This window comes from Leucopleurus acutus (assembly GCF_964270905.1).
Source record: "Leucopleurus acutus genome assembly, chromosome: 2".
NCBI classification, from domain to species: domain Eukaryota; kingdom Metazoa; phylum Chordata; class Mammalia; order Artiodactyla; family Delphinidae; genus Leucopleurus; species Leucopleurus acutus.
In genome coordinates, this window is record NC_139143.1 from 138,525,348 (window position 1) to 138,544,076 (window position 18,729).

Sequence of the window (18,729 nt, forward strand, 5' to 3'; positions counted from 1 at the left end):
TTGTCCATTGTTCTGGCATGAAGTTCAGTATCTTACAAATCAGTTTAGTACTGCAAGGTTTGTGTTTAGCCTTCCATATGGGTCTAAAATAGCCTTTATTTGGAGACAGATACAGCCCTACTCCTAAGGCATGACCCTTCTGAAGTCTCCATCCAACGCCCTTTGAATTAAGAGTTCTTGCCACTCTAACTAGCAGGAACGCAAACTATTTCTAGCCTCTGCAAGCCTTGTGTGAATTCCAAAACAAACAAAATCATTAGAATCTTATTTTCCTCGAGGCAAACATGACTTTAGTTAGAAAACAATATTACTTGATCTATACCTTTTCTCCAATGATAACTCTTTGTCCTCAAAACACTACATACTATTGATATTTCCTTTTTCATTCAAACACTTGTCTTTTTCTAACTGAAAACATAAATTATAAAAACAAAACTGTTTATTGTCACAATGTTTAAATTGCAATTAAAATGACTATAAGGGAAGGTGCCATAATTATTAAGTTAAAAGTAAAAGAGAAAACCCTAATGCTTGTTCATATTCAATTCTCGTATCATTTTGGGGGCTCTGTAAACTGCTACACGTTCTTGAGAAGTCACTCTATGAACATAACAAGCATCATAAAACTTATTGCATCTAGTAACCAGACTTCTGGTAACATGTTCTAAGGGAACTTCTTGGTCTCCTTTTTATTCTTCCCTTCAGGTAAAATATAATCTAATATGCCTATAGGGAACCTTAGCTCTCCTCACTCTCAGCCCTGCTCAGACCAAGGCCTAAGCCCATCCATGTATCACATTTCTGTGGCCACGAGGAGTGGGAGGTGTCAGGGGAAATGGGGGGAATGGGGTAGGTTGTTGCAGGGGTGGGCAAAGGGGAGAGGGAGAGAGAGCAAGAGACAGAGAGACCCCTCCCTCGAAAGAGTATTCTACGTGGGAGCAGAGCCAAAGAAGAGATTGCCTCGGTGGGGGGAAGCCCAGTATGTGTTTTTGACTCAAAACCCCTCATTCTGAAGAGAGATGTAAGGGGACGCAGCCTTAAGCCATGCTGTTGGTAATAAAGGAGGATCCAGCAGATTCTGTGCTACAACCAGAAATCCATGGTAAAATGTGAGGGCAACATTCTGAGAGAAAAATTGATTAAATGAATCATACCCATAAGAGGGAAACAGTAAAGAGTATTAAATTCATTGGAAAAAAATAGTTGAGAGAACTGGGTGTGTTTATTCTAAAAACAGAAAACTTAAGAGGAGGTGGGAGAAAGACATGATGGCTATTTTCTGAGACTTAAAGGGCAAGTCCACAAAACAGAAGAACCTTATTTGTGTTGTTTCCCAGGACAAGAGGCAGTACTTTCTTTTCTGCCACAGCAGCATCCCTTGAATCATGTCTTCTACCCATATCCAAAGCCAAGCCTGGTTCCTCAGTGTCTGAGCTGATTCTGGATCTAATCAAACAAAGCATTCACTGTAGCATCTGGTAGGCCTGGATTTGAATTTCAGCTCTGTCACTTACTGAGTGTGTGACCTTAGGGAGTTTGTTTTTTAAGTTTTTCTGTTAAAATATTCTTTATGAAATGGAGATAATTTCTCATTTTCTGGATGGTTTTGCAGACAAATGTAAAAGCACATGGTAGGTGTTCAAGAAAGTCTGTTAAATGAATGAAAGAAATGTGGAATGGTTGAATATCACAAGGTGCTGGATTTAAGCTAGAAATAAGGAAGAGTAGAGCTATTTGAATGTTCCTGAAGTGCTGAGCTTCCTGTCTCTAAAAACATCTAAGCAGAGATAAGCAAAATTATTTTTTAAAAGGAATTTTCCTCTTTGTCTAATTTGTTCCATGTCTTTATTTTATTTTTTTAATTTATTTTTATAACATCTTTGAGTATAATTGCTTTACAATGGTGTGTTAGTTTCTGCTTTATAACAAAGTGAATCAGCTATACATATACATATATCCCCATATCCCCTTCCTCTTGCGTCTCTCTCCCACCCTCCCTATCCCGCCCCCCCTCAGGTAGTCACAAAGCACCGAGCTGATCTCCCTGTGCTATGCGGCTGCTTCCCACTAGCTATCTATTTTACATTTGGTAGTGTATATACGTCCATGCCACTCTCACTTCATCCCAGCTTACCCTTCCCACTCCCCGTGTCCTCAATTCCATTCTCTACATCTGCATCTTTATTCCTGTCCTGCCCCTAGGTTCTTCAGAACCATTTTTTTTCTTAGATTCCATATATATGTGTTAGCATACGGTATTTGTTTTTCTCTTTCTGACTTCACTCTGTATGCATGTCTTTATTTTAAAAGGGACATTTCCCATGTTCATTCTAATGCCAATTCTCTCTTTAACCACTAGATGGCATTCAAGGTTTAATCTTTGGGGAATAAAAAACTAGCGTTTCTCCTTAAAAATGCATTAAATATATAATTATGTAAACCTACAAAAACAATGTTTAACTTCAATAGCCCTGAAAGGATAGCATAAACATACATTAAGTTAATGTACTCATCATAAATATTTTCTATATAATTGGAGAAATTGGAATCAAACATAGCTATGCTAGAGGAAGATCACATACTTTTGTGAGTTAAAACACACACTCAAAAATCAGACACTAAAAAAAAAAAAAGCAGACATTACAGGAACTTAGAAATAATATATATTAACTCCTTAATTTAAAACACAGTACAACTAAGAGTTTATTTTATAAATATAAGAATATTTTATGTTGGTATTTGATATAACACATGCTAATTATTTTATATAGAAGGAAAAGGGAAATAACATTGCTTAATAATAGAATTTAAGATTGAAAAACTGCAAAACTTTTCCACAAAAGCAGACTTTGTGCTAGCAACTGGGTGGGCAATATTTTTACATTTACCTGAAAAACTTAAGCTTTTAATAAGCACATATTAATGGCAGATAGGAAATAAAGTTTTAGTTTTCAAAAACAATATGTGTTTATCAATAACTGGGCAAGTTGGTTAATCTCTTTGTGCCTCATGTTTCTCTCATTAGTAAACTACAGATAAAGCTACCTCTAGTTTTCCACAATTTCTGTACAGAGACCTAGGGGTGACAATCGAGTTGAAAAGGGAGGCCAGAAACCTTCTCTTGAAGCTATGTCTGTATAAGGGAAGTGGTCTGACTTTGAGTGTAGGTTGATTTGTTGTGTCTTTGAAGGAGGCTGATAGATAGTCTCGTGGGTTACACTTAGAGGCGTGTGCTTACACTTAGAAGTATAACTGTCCATTCCACAGTGTGGCCAGTATTACGTTAGGAAATGAAGGGAGAATGCCTGGCACACAGTAGGTGCTTCGCCATATTAGTTCTGGTTTCCTTTGTATAGATACTTCAAAGTAGGGACAAGGGCAATATTCTTTCCTGAAGCTACATAGAATGTAAAACTTCTCCAGAATTGATAACTTTTATTTAGATAACTTGCTGCCTGACAAAGCTTAGACGACTGGCATAGTTCTTTCCACGACCATATTAGCAATCACTGGGTATACAGTATGATGTAAAAGTAGTGTTATATGTGCTTAAGTAAGGATAGTCAAAAGAATAGCCTCCACTGCTTTCTGACTTTGTATCTTTCACTTTCTCCTGAGAAAATAAATATGAACTATTGATTAGATTCTAGATTCATATTCTTTCCCATGTCTTGGTAGAAATAAAGTATTTGCATGAATAGCCAAAAGACCGGCAAGGCAATAGGAAAGAAAAAAAAGGCCTTAGAAATGAACGCCAAACCAAATGATCAGTTCATGAATATTTATGAGTTGCTTATAATGCCAATGAGTTCCTATTAATACTAACTAAAAACATGTGTAAAACTTAAGAATTTGCATAAAATATTCATGACAGTCATTTATATTTCCAGTTTTCAATCACTATTCTATGACTATACCCAAAGTATAACCATAATCTCTACATTAGAATGGGCACCTTCATTTTACTGTTCCTAAAAGTAACTGTCTTCACATCTAGTCCTCCTATTAAGTGGGGAAACAGGGTAAGTATGCATCATTCAAGAAACACTAATTGAGTGCCAGGTACCAGGCTAAGTGCAGAGAATACAAAGCTAGAAGAACAGTCCTGCCCTGGTCACTCTACATGAACAGATGAATCTCCCCACCACAGGCGCTGAAAGAGACAGGAACAGACTGCTACAGAAGGAGAGGATGGGGGGACATGGGAGCCCGAATCATGGACCATTCCACAAAACACAGTGGAGCTGGATCTTCATGCCCTCCTTGTGGAGCACTCTGCCAGGCTGAAAAGATGACAGGACGGAGAAGGGAAAAGAACCAAGGGCATAATGGGGCTAAAATAAATGTGGTTATGATAGGTGCTGCTTTCTAGACTGAGAAAATGTCACAATTTTTTACATTTCTATTTTTATTCTCTGAAAACATTGGGGGACATGGGCTTTTGTCACCCCCTCTCCTTGGGAACTAATATTTATTGAATGTCCATGCGCCAACACTATGTGGTTTATATATATATATATATATATATATATATATATATATATATATATAATCTCATTCAAGAGATCCAATACAAAACAAGTTTGCAAGGTAGGTAATATCTCCTTTGAACAGATAAGGAGACAAGCTCAGAGAGGGTAAGAATTTCTCCAAGATCTATCTGACACTACAGCCCATGCCCTTTCCCATGCTGCCTCCAAAGATAGATTTTCCATGTGAGAACTGAACTAGGGCCACAGTAGGAAAAGCATGAATAATAGCGAACCTCGAGTACTTCCTATGTACCAGATACTGTTTGAAGCAATTTATGTGTAGTGTAGTGTGTTCCACCTTTCAACTCAGACTGAATCCTAACTTGAGACTCTGCTGGGAAAGATATCCCAGACAGAAAGCACAACGTGGTGAGAATATCTTATGTTCCCAAACAATAGTGGGGGGGAAAAAAAGGAATTTAGGGTAGCTTAAGAATCGGGTCTTGATTGATGAGGGGATGGGAGGACAGTAGGAGGAGGGGTGTGAGGCAGGAGAGATATGTCTCTCTTTTTCCTGAAGGCTCTGCAGATGAAAGGCTCTCAATTTGCATTTTCTGGGTTTTTTTAAAGGGGACATTTCAGCGCGAGGAAAGTTTTCTCTGTTTTCAAATATTAAAAACAGAGAGATGCAAAAGGTATTATATTGCACGTACACATAGACCAATTACTCACTTGCATAGATTCCCAAACATTTCCTACTTGAAACTGTGAATTGACCACTTTGCTATACCTCATGTATTTGATGAACATGAGACTTTTAATAATTATTTAAAAAGAAGTTGATTCCACCATACTTTATATTTTTGCATGCTCAAATATTTATGCTGTAATAAAATTATGTAGATAAATGTAATATCTTTTAGACACTTTATTTAAATAATGTTTAAATTAATGTTTTGTTATCATCTGATCTAAGTATATTCTCATCAACCACCAGATGGCATAAGGTGTGAAAGTTTTAGTCTGACAGGGTCACCACGCACATGATGATTTGACCTATAACTTCAAAATAATGTATTTAGGAAAATGTTCTAGCATTCAAACAGTTCACAATTATTTCAGCCATATGGAGAAGTGGGTGGATAAGTTGAAAATGACATGGTCCTACTTTTCCTACATGTTGGGGTTCTGTGGGATGCTGGCCTTACATAATGAATCAATAATCAAACAAATAAAACAAAGCAGTTCTGTTAAAGGAAATCAAAAAGGAAGTCATGTCACAGCAAAATTAACCTTATATTCTAAGTAGGTTTCTTTAAATGAAACTTGAAACATGCCTTCAAGAAAAAAACCATGCTGACACTTCAACTTCTGCTTTATAAAAACTTTTCTACTGCTTATAATTTACTCTGAAAGCAGAAAAGTTTCTAATGCAAAAGCTTTCCTCCCCTTTGGCTTGAAGGAAAGTTGCTGCAGAAATCAACTGAAAAAAGAATATCTAACCAAAAAACCCAATCTGAACTATGATATTAAAGGATAGGAAAGTCTATTTTAAGAGCCTTGATTTCTACACAAATTCAAAATACAGCACATTGTTTTTATTAATCCTATTATTTTCACCTAGAAAAGAGGTCACAATGCTAACAAGGAGCTAATAAAAATGATGTAAATACAAAAAATAGGAACTTTAATTCCCCTAGCTTTGTGGTAGCACATTCACTGAAAGCTTTGCAATAAGCCCTCCAGAATAAATGACCACTGGCAACACAGCCAGTACCACAGAGCTGAGATGGAATCTGTGCTCTAACATGATGAAGCAGAAAAACTGCCTTTAGGAGTCAAGAGACTGAAGATGAGATTAAGGTCCCTTCCTTAATGTGGTCCAAGAGTCAATCATTCCAAAAGATATTGTAATAATTTACCTTTGTATTTAATTACAGACTTCCTCACTAGATTTAATATATTTGGTTCCTGAGTGAGAAATCCATCTGTGAAAAGAGGAAAAGGTGTTTGGAACCAGGAGAAGAAAGAAATACTAACTGGTGATATGTAAACAGGCTGGTTTTTCTTTTTTCCTGTTTCTAAGTTCTATTTTGATAAGGTTAAGAATAAAAATAAGAAGAGTAATAGGAAAGGTATTGTGGGATTCCTTCACTGTGGCTCATGTTCTATCCCCACCTTTGGCAGCCGCGAGATAGCAAGGCTGTTTCCCACCTGGGTTCATGTGAAAGGACAAAATGATACCTCTTATTTTTGTTCTTATGTTTAAAAGAAATCCAATGGGTTTCTTCCGATAGTTCAGTTAGTAGAAAGTGAATAATAGATATTTCAAGTTCATAGGATAATATTCTAGACAGTTAAAATTACTTACTTTAAACCCCATTCTTTAGGGCATCTTAGCTCATTTTTCTTCCATTTGTAATACTCTCCAATGAAATTTGGATCTTCAAGCACTGAAATTAGAATATTTTAAAAAGGAGCTATGCATACATTCTTTAATAATAAAGTTTACAATAATTTATTTCTCCTTAAGTTAGTATGTGGCAATAGCACATACTATTATCGTTCAAGTCACATTACGATCCTCAGACACTCTCCAAATTTCTTCTTTTAATTTAAACTTTGTGATACTGGATATTGTTTGAAACAAACAGATTGTGACTTTGTAACTTATCATGATATTTGTTTATATATCATTTATAGAAACGAGGATAGTTTTAAAATAACTCATACAGAAACTGATACCATAGTTTAACAAAATTCTAATGCAACACTTCAAGGGAAAAAATAAAATCAGGGAGTTTGAAAGTGACATTACAGATCTCGATCTTCTACAAAGCAAGAATCTGCAACAGATGATCATTCAGCCTCTAAATGAATCCCTTGTCTCTCTCTTTTTTTTTTTTTTTTTTTTTTTTTTTTCGCGATACGCGGGCCTCTCACTGTTGTGGCCTCTTCCGTTGTGGAGCACAGGCTCCGGACCCGCAGGCCCAGTGGCCATGGCTCACGGGCCCAGCCGTTCCGCGGCATGTGGAATCTTCCCCGACCGGGGCACGAACCCGTGTCCCCTGCATCGGCAGGCGGACTCTCAACCACTGCACCACCAGGGAAGCCCCCTTGTCTCTTTGTTGTTGGGAGACTGCCGGTTTCATTGACAGTTACCAAGGTCACAATGTCCTTCCTTAATCTGAGGGCTGAGTTTCCACTGCTCCTCCTTCTGACCTCCTCAGCAATTCTGAGTAAATTTATCCCTCCCCTATGGAAAGGATCCCTCTAATATTTGAAGATAGCTCTCAGGGCAGCCTCAGTTCCTTCAACTTTTTCTTAAGTCATGATTTTCTAGAGACCTAACCATCCTCATCCTGGTGGTGAACTTTGTTGATATTCCTATTAAAGTTTTCATCCCGAACTGGCTCAGAATCTTGATTTCATATCAATAGCAAGATACAGGTGGGATTGCTACCTCCCTCGATCTGTGTGCTGGACTTCTCTCAATTTAGCTCAGATATGCATTAGTATTTTCTGGAAATCACATTATACCACCGGCTCATATGTTTGTGGTTAATTATAAGCCTTAGGCCTTCAATCAAATTCACATACAATTTACGGAAAACCTACTATGCTTAAGCACTGGTAGTTTTTACACAAAATACTATTAATTCAGATCATTCACACACGCACATATACATCCTTCCTTTTCCCCCCGCTCCCTCCCCTGTTCACTTGTGTGCTTTCTCTCTCTCTTTCTCGCTCTCTCTTCTCCTTCTAATTGTCCTGGGTTTATAGTCCTGATCTATTTAACCAACCAGATGCTCCCCACCAGTCCTGTCTCTATCTGGAGCTTCTTTTTTTTTTTGCGGTACGTGGGCCTCTCACTGTTGTGGCCTCTCCCTTTGCGGAGCAGAGGCTCCGGACGCGCAGGCTCAGCGGCCATGGCTCACGGGCCCAGCCGCTCCGTGTCATGTGGGATCTTCCCAGACCGGGGCACGAACCCGTGTCGCCTGCATCGGCAGGCGGACTCCCAACCACTGCGCCACCAGGGAAGCCCTGGAGCTTACTTCTTAACAATGATAAATTAACCCCTTCCAGCTTGATGAAATTTGTCATTGATAGAGAAAACATTTAAACTGAATAATTCTCCTTTTCTTCTATTAATATTACATGATATTCACCAGCAATGTTCCAATCTATTCTTTATCTTCTTCAAACACACATAAACACACATACATACATATTCTTATAGAATTAATTAATACTCTTTATTATTATTTGGAATATATTCCTTCCTTCCTTTAAGGAAGCAAATCTGTACTCCCCAGAGTTCTTAGCAGGATTCATTATTTCCTTTAGATGATTATAATAATTAATATTAATAGAATTCTTACTATATACGGGGGTACTCGTAAAGTAGATATGCAGTGCTTACCATTATAATACCCACTTCACAGATGAACAGACAGACACAGAAAGGTTGAGTAATGTGTTCTCACATGTACTATTCATTACTACCTAAACAAAATTTAAAATTTATTTGATGTTAAGTTCCCTGACCAGGTATTGAACCCAGGCCATAGCAGTGAAAGAGCCAAATCCTAACCACTAGGCCACTAGGGAACTCCTGAAATTTACTCGATGTTTCTATTCAAGGATAATCCATGTCTTTCCTTAATTTTTGGGAATTGCTCTTCCTACATTTTCTATTTGAATATGTATGGCAGTCTCTTCCTTATATATTATGAAACCCCAAATGGCATGATTATCTTTCCTGAATACAGTAAGTCCCCTACATACGAACCTTCAAGTTGGGAACTTTCAAAGATGCAAACATGCATTCACATGTCCAATCATGTAAGTTAGTTCATGTGTCTGGTGTACACTGTCACATGCGTGCATACTCTACAAGTGGTTGTGCTTTTGTGTACTTTTTTGTGTACTTTTGGCGTAGAGTACAGTAATACAGTACCTTTATTTCAAGCCCAGAATATCTGGAGGCAAGCATAAAAGCAGCAGTATGTAGCTGATTGTGTTAGTTGGGTATCTAGGCTAACTTTGTTGGACTTATGAACAAACTGGACTTACGAACACGCTCTCGGAACGGAACTCGTTTGTATGTAGGGGACTTACTGTATTCTCATTTCTTTTATATTATTGACTTATTTTCTCCAATGCTTTCTCTATTATCCAAGAGATGAAATATGCCACAGTATCTGTACAAACTTTTAACACTTCCTATTTTATCCCCATAATTTCTTCACTCGTCTCCTACCATCTGACTGTAAATGCCTCAAAAAGCTTATCATAATACTTATGTTCTTGTCTTCAACGAAGCCCTTTGATAGACATAGAAGATGCTCAGTGGATGATGTTGATGGGAGGGAAATAATGAAGAAATGAGGACCAGTGAAATTTTGTCAAAACTTCTTGAAGTTAAAATCCCCCCCATCACTATCATACCTTGCCCTTGTGGCAGTTTTGTAATCTGTGTAGAAAAGCATCCTCTACTGCCTCCATGGTATATTTCTTCCTTCCTTTCCTTCTGAGGATTACTGGACATCGCTTCTACTCTGCTTTTTCTATGACACACCTATTGTCCAACATCTGTATAGGTTGATCTGAAAAATTTTCTTCCACTCTGGGACTGTCGTGTCCAAAGAAATATATAAGCACTAACTTACCTTGGCATGTTTTATTTTCACATATACTATCTTATGCTAACCATGGAGGAACTTAAAATAGAGTTGAATATTTTTGTCAATGAATAGAAATGAAAAATGAGGTACAAAGACTAAGCTAAATTAGGTTAAATGACTAACCTAAATTCACTTAACTGTGTCTGCAAAACTAGTATAAGGCTAGGAGCCTCTAATTTCTGATATCAGGTTCTTCCTACTAGGGCTCTTCCATTGGCTTGCACACTGTAACCACCTGGGCAGCTGTAAAAACTACTACCCCCTGGTCCTGCTCCCAAAGATCCCACTGTAATTGGTCTGGGGGTGCACCCTTTACACGGGGAACATGCACGAGCTCCTCTGGTGGTTCTAAGGAGCAGTCAAGACTGAGACCACTGCATTAGAAGCCGATGATACTGCTTCTTGCATCTAAATGCATTTCTGGAGACACTTGCCCTCACTGCTGGCTCAAAGACTCACGGAATGAAAGTATCCTAAGGTGAAAGCAAGCATTCCCATGATGCTTCAGGCTGTTTGGTCTGTCCTGATGACAGCAAAGAAACATCAGGAAGCCTCCGCTCACTATTACAGGGTACACTGGTCTGAAGGAATTCTTTTCGTATAACATAAACATTTCCTTATGGGGATCATATTCTGTCATTAAGGTGCTGTTGCCCCACAGCCAGATGTATTGGTTTGTTCTCTGCCAAACTTTTAATTTGCCATTCTGTAGTGATGGACAGAGAATAGTGGATCATCAGTACATTTTCCCATATGATTGTCTATGATTATGAGCAAATCATTGTAATTACTGAAAACATACTGCACATACTTCAGAGTTTGAATTTAAATCTCAAGTTATACAGAAATTACAATTTTATATCATATTATGGAGGCAATATAATATAGAGGAAAGAACAAATATGGAGTCAGAGGACTTGGTTCAAGTCTTTGGGCCACAGCCCACTTGTACTAATAAATATTAGCCACACTTATGAGCACTCACTATGCACTAGGCACCATTATAGCGCTTCAACGTTATGATGTACGTTCTGTGATTATTCTCATTTTACAGATGAGAGAACTGGGACATAGAGAGGTTAAGAAACTTATCCAAGGTCACACAGCTAGTAAATTGCAGAGCCAGGATTAAACCCTGGCAATATGTATCCAGAATTTACACTCTTACCAATATATGATATTCCATGTGTGACCTTAGGGTAAATTACTTAGCTTCCTTTGGTCTTGGTTTTCTCATGTGTAAAACAGAATAATAATAATGCCGAGCTCATTGGGTTGATATACAACTCTGCATGACATATACTAGGTGTTCAATAAATATTGGTTGGTTAGTGAATAAAAGGACAATAAGATTGGGATGATTAAAAAAATACAGATTAAGAGGTACAAACTACTATGCATAAAATAAATAAGCTACAAGGATATATTGTACAACACAGGGAATATAGCCAATATTTTATAATAACTATAAGCGGACCGTAACCTTTAAGAATTGTGAATCACTAAGTTGTATGCCTGAAACTTACATAAGATTGTACATCAACTATACCTCAATTAAAAATAAATAAGAAAAACAGTACGGAGTATACTCTGTAAACTGTGTTATACAAGAATAAACTTACTAGGATTATGGCATACATGACTATGTATAGATTTGTGGCACAAAGATATGCAATAGAGTTAATACTCAAAAGCATAATATAGGGCTTCCCTGGTGGCGCAGTGGTTGAGAGTCCGCCTGCCGATGCAGGGGACACGGGTTTGTGCCCCGGTCCGGGAAGATCCCACATGCCGCAGAGCGACTAGGCCCGTGAGCCATGGCCGCTGAGCCTGCGCATTCCGCAACGGGAGAGGCCACAACAGTGAAAGGCCCACGTACCGCAAAAAAAAAAATCATAATATAACCTTACTCATCACTATTCGTAAAATAAAAAGCTTTTAAAAATATGCACAAGAGTTGAATAATCTTTCCAGTGATAAAAATATAACTGTAGAAAATGAAGTTATTAGAAGTTCCCCCTTTATTTCTGAGTAGTTAAAGAAGCATTCTATAATCTAACAGCTTCATCTTTCTTATTGCCAGGAAATTAAGCCATTAAAAAAGATAGTATTGGATTTCATCCAGTTGAACTATCCAACGACAAAATTGGCCAGCAGCACATGTAAGGTTTACATTTAATTTTTTTTAATTAAGTGCTGGTTATTATTGAAGGAAAGCTTTTGAAACATTCTTATGACAAATCTCTGTAGGAAAGAGAGGCAGAGTGATTGTGAAATCTTGCACCAAGGGCTAGAATCAAAGTCTCTGAAATTCTTCTGGCCTAGAGGTAACCATTACCAGCTATTGCCTTCATAAAGAGAAATGAATTACATACTAGGTTAGTGACAGATGTAGAAACAAGAACCAACTTAAATATTTTGGTGTCAAACTCTTTTGAAGAAGAAACTGTAGCCAGTGATACTTCATTATTACTTCCATTTTAAAATTATTCTTTATTATAAGACAATCATTTTGGAATTTCTTTGTTTGGGCATGCGCTTCTGTTTTTTTCCTAGCAGTTTGGAGTTTCCAAGAGCCTTCATATATTTACACGTTATTCCATGAAGCACCATCCTATAACAATCTGTTTGTTTTTTGGTTGAAGGAGTTGGACGCTGAATCATTCCCTGGAGCATGCCAACTGCCTCTTGACACCACATCTGTTAAGGGTTATCACCTCCTGGAACCCATCTGAGCTCCTCAGAGCCTCTTACATAGCAAGTACTCAGGATGTGTTTGCTGAATCGACTAAGAAGCGCTCAATCAAAATCTTTTAAATGAAGTAAACATTCATGTAATCTGGTATCAAAATCAAGAAAACTCTTTTACACTGATAGTGTTGTTAAAGACTACTCCTTAAAGCACCTTGAACGAGTTATTTTTCTTAATCACTAATCTACGAGTCAGTGAGGAAGATAATGTATAATCACAAAATAATAACCAACATCCTGAAAGAACAAGTAATTTCTGAGAAATTATTGACCTCACATTTCTATATTTATTAAGCTTAGTACTCCTTTTTGCTCTAATTTGTGTCTTAAAACTAGATATGATTTTTTTTTTCTGGGTGATATTTTGTTCTCTTAAAACCAATTAGTAGACTATCACAATGATGAGATGAAACACGATGAGACCACAAATTAAGGCAGTGGTCATGGAGGTGGAGTAGAGGGGAAACATTTGTAATGTTGCAGGAGATAAAATCAATAAGGCTTAATAAGGGAGATAAAGAGGACTAGGAAATGTCTATGATTCTGGCTTGGCAAGTAAATGCAAGAACAGTGACCTACCACTAACCAAGAGAGGTAATGAAGGAGGGAGAATAGGTTTTGGAGCAACATAATGAATTCACTTTGGGACATCTTGGGTATGAGGTGCCTTATTACACAACTGTAAATATGCATTCAGAATTCAGAAGAGAGCCTGGCTAGAGATGAGGCTTTAGGAATTACTGGCATGTGGGCTAACGAAAATCATAGTGATGGATGAGGTCTCTTAAAGAGAGCTGGGCAGAGAACACTGAATGAAGAAGTTATTGCTAAGGAAAGAGGCAGAGGAGCGCTTAGGAAGGTAAGAGGAAAACCATGGATACATGGTGTCTTCTAACTCAAGGAGAGCATAGCCAATAGGATTTCAAGTAAGATAAAGACTAAAAAAATGTAATCACTGAATCTGGGAATTCGGAAGTCACTGATAAGTTCAGAATGTACCATTTTGCAGGATAGCTGAAGCAAAGTCGTATTTCAGTAAATGTGTGCAGACTGGCTAACCTACTTTGATACAAATAATGAAACAGTACTCTAAAGATTAGATTAAATGGGACCAAAAAGTTGTCCAGCTCTCCTATTCCATCTTTCTAGTTCTTAATGTATGATGGTAACAGATGATTTTTCCTTTGACTGATATAATTGAGCATCCCCAGGTTTTCTTGCTGTCTTTCTACTTAATAATATCTCTGGCTTTGGGGATAATTGTGTTTAGCACCAGAATGTTTCCTCCTGCTATGAAGGTTTCCTTCTGGGGTAAAGGGCGTAAAGTAAAGCTCAAAAGACCGAGAACTTTGTCTTTTATTCGTCCAATTGCCTATCTTTCCTTTGGGCTTTTAATCAGACTTCAGTCCAGGACTCTTTACAAAAGAGGGACTAAATGAACAGTTGTTGAATGATTAGTATATAGAGCCAACAAAGAAGTTTATCACCCTCAGATTCCACATATGTGTCAATTAGTCTTTGAAAGCAAGACAAGCTGAGAATGTTGAGATTAATATACCAACCCCCCTCCCCGCAAAAATAAGACAAGGTTAGATCACCTTACATGGAGTTCTGTAATATTCTGTGGCTTTTGATGTGGCTATTCTAGACCATGTCTTGTAGTAATCATAAAATGAGACTGATTTAATTGATCTGAAAATACAAAATAAGATCAGACAGTGAGTAGCATGAAAGTTTGCTTTTTAAAATTATTTTTATCAGAGTGGACTCTTTCAGATACCTTGTCACAAGACATTAGGCTGATCTGCAAATTCTCACATAGTTATTTCTAACAAATGAATCTAACATAATTTTCCACGAATACATGCAAATCACAAAAAAAGGTCCATCCAAACCAGTTTTCTATAATAAGTGTAAATGTGCATCCATGTGTATATTATAAAAAGAAAAATATAGGTTTAAGATAACTGTGCCTTTCGTGACTAACATTGAAAAGAACTTTAAATAAAACATCATAGCTGTACATTTTCTCTTTCTACGATAAACAACTTTCTTAAATTTCTATGCCAAATTTTAGTAAAATCACCTTTATTTTCTTTTTATTATGAGGAGAAATGAAACACCAGAATTGAGATTAGTTTAATCTTTACACAGAATCTGGCCACTTTCAATGAGGGAAAATAAACAACTCTTTTCTAATATTACTGCCAGCACATTTCCTTCCCTGTGCTAATATTACCAAATCCTAATGGGAGAGCGAAGACTGTTACAAAGTATTAAACGGGACCTATGAAACAGTCTCTTACTCTTAAATAACTGCATTTCCAATTTTTCTTACAATCTTCTTGAATGCAGAGATTCTCAACACTCCACAAACAAAACATGACTTTCAGATATTTTTCAGACATGTGAAATCATCTATTAACTGACTTAAACAGATGCTTAAACATCAAATATAAAAGACTTTATGTCTGTTTTAATTTTAAATTCCTAGCTCTTTGGAGGAAGAAGCAAATTTTCAGTTATAATAGGTTATTAGCATTAATTTTTATAGGTAAATCATAGGTACCTTAATATCTGACTCAATTTTGAAATTAATAGGGGCAATATCTAAATTTGTTAATGCATTCATTTATTTAAATCGTAATTACGGACACCTAATTTTAAGACTAACATTTTTCAAGTGTGTTATTGCTTTCGTAATCACACTTAAGTAGAAATCTGAAACTTGGTAAAGATAAATTAACCACTACTATTATTGCTTCCAGAGCTACATGCGTGCTTTATACCACTAAATGATATACTAAACTAACATTAATTTGCCAATGAAATGTTTCAGCATTTGGCAACGGAGGTAACAAAATGAAAGGTTGCATTATATCTCCTGCATGAAAAAGCTTGTGATCAATTTGCTGTCACAGATCACTTAGCAGACAACAATGACCCAAGAGGAAGGAAACTGTCAACATACTGTCTCATGAAAAAAAAATACACCATCTTCAGGCACAATCGTCTCCATTGTTTTTTGTCTGTTTGACGACGACCCATGACCCTCTCCCTTCCCAATGGTGTCCTGTTCAATTTCAAGCTGTTAGCCTTCAGGGGCTTTCTTTTATTCCCCTAGAATAATTAAAAATATTACTCTAAAAAGTATAACTTTAGTATAGTTTGAATATACAAAACAGAATGCCTCAAACATTTGGGAGTATCTGCACTTTCAATTCTATAAAGGAAATAGCCTCTTAAAATAAGAGAACAGTAACTATTTACTATTATTCAGATAAAATATGAAGGGATGTGTACAGCATAAAAAAATCCATGTGTTTATAGTTTCAACCAATAACAGGAATTTATTGAGTATTATTGTTGGCATTATGAATATGAAAAAGTAGAAGACATAATTTTAAACTGAACCTCACTGCTTATTATTATTCTGTTGGGAAAATAAGATCTATATCTGAACTAGTAAATAGAATAGCTTTATATATTAACATAATAAACTGTTACATCATTTAACATAGACATTTGGAGACTACAATGACAGATACTTCTTTGGCAGTGGCAATAAGCAAAAAAATTTGGAGGAGGGAGCTGTAACTTTGTTTTGGAGCCATTAGGGAAAGTGTCACCTGGATATGGACCTGGGACAAAGGAAGGAGGCATTTTAGGCCAGGGAATCAGTATTAGCAATAGCTTAGATGGCAAGGAGCATGGTGTGTGCATGCCTACGTACAGAGGATGTTGGGGGAAGAGGTGAGAGTAACAAGATAATTGACTAGAGTAGAGAGTTCCAATTTCAGAGGAATTGGAATTTGATAAAAATAGGTGAAACTAGGCAATGCTGGCTCTTCAAATTTAGGCAGAGAATGGATTAGACTCGATTCAGTAACCTTGATTTATTAGGTGATAGACAGTAATCAGAAGTTCTCAAATAAGGCAAGTAAACTATGAAATCAGTGATTGAGTAAGAGTTTTCTCTGGCATTAGCATGCAGAGAGGATTATGTGAGAGATTAAATGTAGGGGGACCAGTTAGGAAATAAATTCAGTAACGCAGGCAAGAGATTCTGAGAGCTAAAACTCGGGTGGGAGCAAAGATCAGGAAGGGGAGGAGATGAATCTACGAGAATGCTAAAGAATTGACTGAACCAGTTGCCTGATAGGGTGTGAAAAGTGAAGGAATTTGAGGGTCAAATATTCTCCTAAAACCCAGAAGACCACTTAGCTTTGCTATTAATAGAAAGCGTCTAGAGAAACCGAAGTAAAATATGAGTTTAATTTTAAACATGGGTTGTAGGTGATGACCTTCAGGAGTGTGACTGAGAAATTGGGACTGGAAATAAGAAATGTAGGTCAAATCAACACAAAGGTTGATAGATGACACCATCAGGGAAAACAAACTCCAAAAGAGTAAGTAAGTGTTTAGAAAAGAGTGAGCAGAAACCAATTCACTGTTAAGGGGGACCTGTGAAAGAAACCAAAAGGATCATTACAGGAAGAAGAGAATCATGGCAGCGCTATTTCATGGAAGCAACATCCCAACCATCGCCAAAGCCTAATGACTAAATTCTTAAATATCTCTGGATATTTAGTCACGTATTCAACAGTATCATGACCAAGAGCACAGGCTCTGGAATCAGTTGGCCTGGGTTAAAACACTCTGGCACCATTTCTTATTAGCTGTGTAACTCCGGGCACGTAGCCTAACCTCTCCACGTTTCCAGAGATAGAACTTTCTCCAGTGGTGGTTGTGAACATGCATAAAAACAGCCAAGGAAGGGTTTAGCATCCCTCAGCACTCAGTGTCAGCTGGTCTCCTCAACTGCCTTGGGTAAGTAGCTCATCATTTTCCTCCTGTAAACTCTAAACAGCTTCCTAATTGTTCATCTACCTCAGTCTCTCCCTATTCCAGGTTATCATGCCTCTGCTTGAAAGCCACAGTTGGTAAATAGTTCTATAGGATGACATATAAACAACTTTTAAATAGAACTTGAGGTTCTTCATCATCTGGCCATTTCCAACCTTTTCTCCCGTCATTCATCTCCACATCCAGAGGCTCCATCACATGGAACTTCCTGGGGATCCTGAGTGTACCAAAATATTACATTTCCATGTCTGTGCAAGCAGTTCTATTAGAGAGTCTTTTGCCCTCTGTGCCTGTCAAAGTCTTACTTATTAAAGGTCAGGTACAATAAAAATAATACAGACATGAAGGTTGTCACAGTGGATATTGTGGTTGCCTCCCCGATAGCTGTTCCATTCTTCTCCCATTCTGTACATGCCCTGTGGTCTGATGGGACTGACCCCACCCCTGGCTCTAAGCCAGTTGAGTGGTAACTAGTTTAGGGACAGGAATCTGACCTAAATAGCTCCAATCAGAGTGAAACTTATTCTAGCTTTCTAATACATCTTGATCTCTGAGAGTGTTGATCCCCTTTGTTCTTCTTCAAGATTGCCTTGTTATTCTAAACCCTTTGCATTTCTACATACATTTTAGACCACTTGTCAGTTTTCAGAAAAAAATAAGGCTGCTGAGATTTTGACTGAGACTGAATTGAATCTATAATTTGGGAAGAGTTGACACTGTAAGAATATTGAGTCTTTCCCAAGCCATAAACTTTGTATATCTCTATTTCTTTATGTCTTTTAAAATTTCTCTCATATTTTGTGCTTTTTCAGTATGGATACCTTATTCATCTTTTGTTACATTTTGATGCTGTTGTAATGGTATTTTTAAAATTTCATTTTCTATGTGTTGATTGCTAGTATATAAAAATATAGTTGATTTTTAAATATTCATCTTGTATCCAGGATCCT

The 18,729-nt window shown here is 37.2% G+C and overlaps 1 protein-coding gene across 1 annotated transcript in view; it reads right to left on the bottom strand.

Moving 5' to 3' along the window:
- Nucleotides 1-6,839: 6,839 nt before the first annotated feature.
- The window catches only part of UBE2U (ubiquitin conjugating enzyme E2 U), a gene marked incomplete at both ends in the record, with an annotated part of 42,054 nt that continues 30,164 nt past the window's right edge, over nt 6,840-18,729 (bottom strand). The window contains 2 exons of the mRNA XM_082833146.1: nt 6,840-6,925; nt 14,517-14,605. Coding sequence (XP_082689272.1) covers nt 6,840-6,925; nt 14,517-14,605 — 175 coding nt within the window. The remainder of the gene's footprint in view (nt 6,926-14,516; nt 14,606-18,729) is intronic.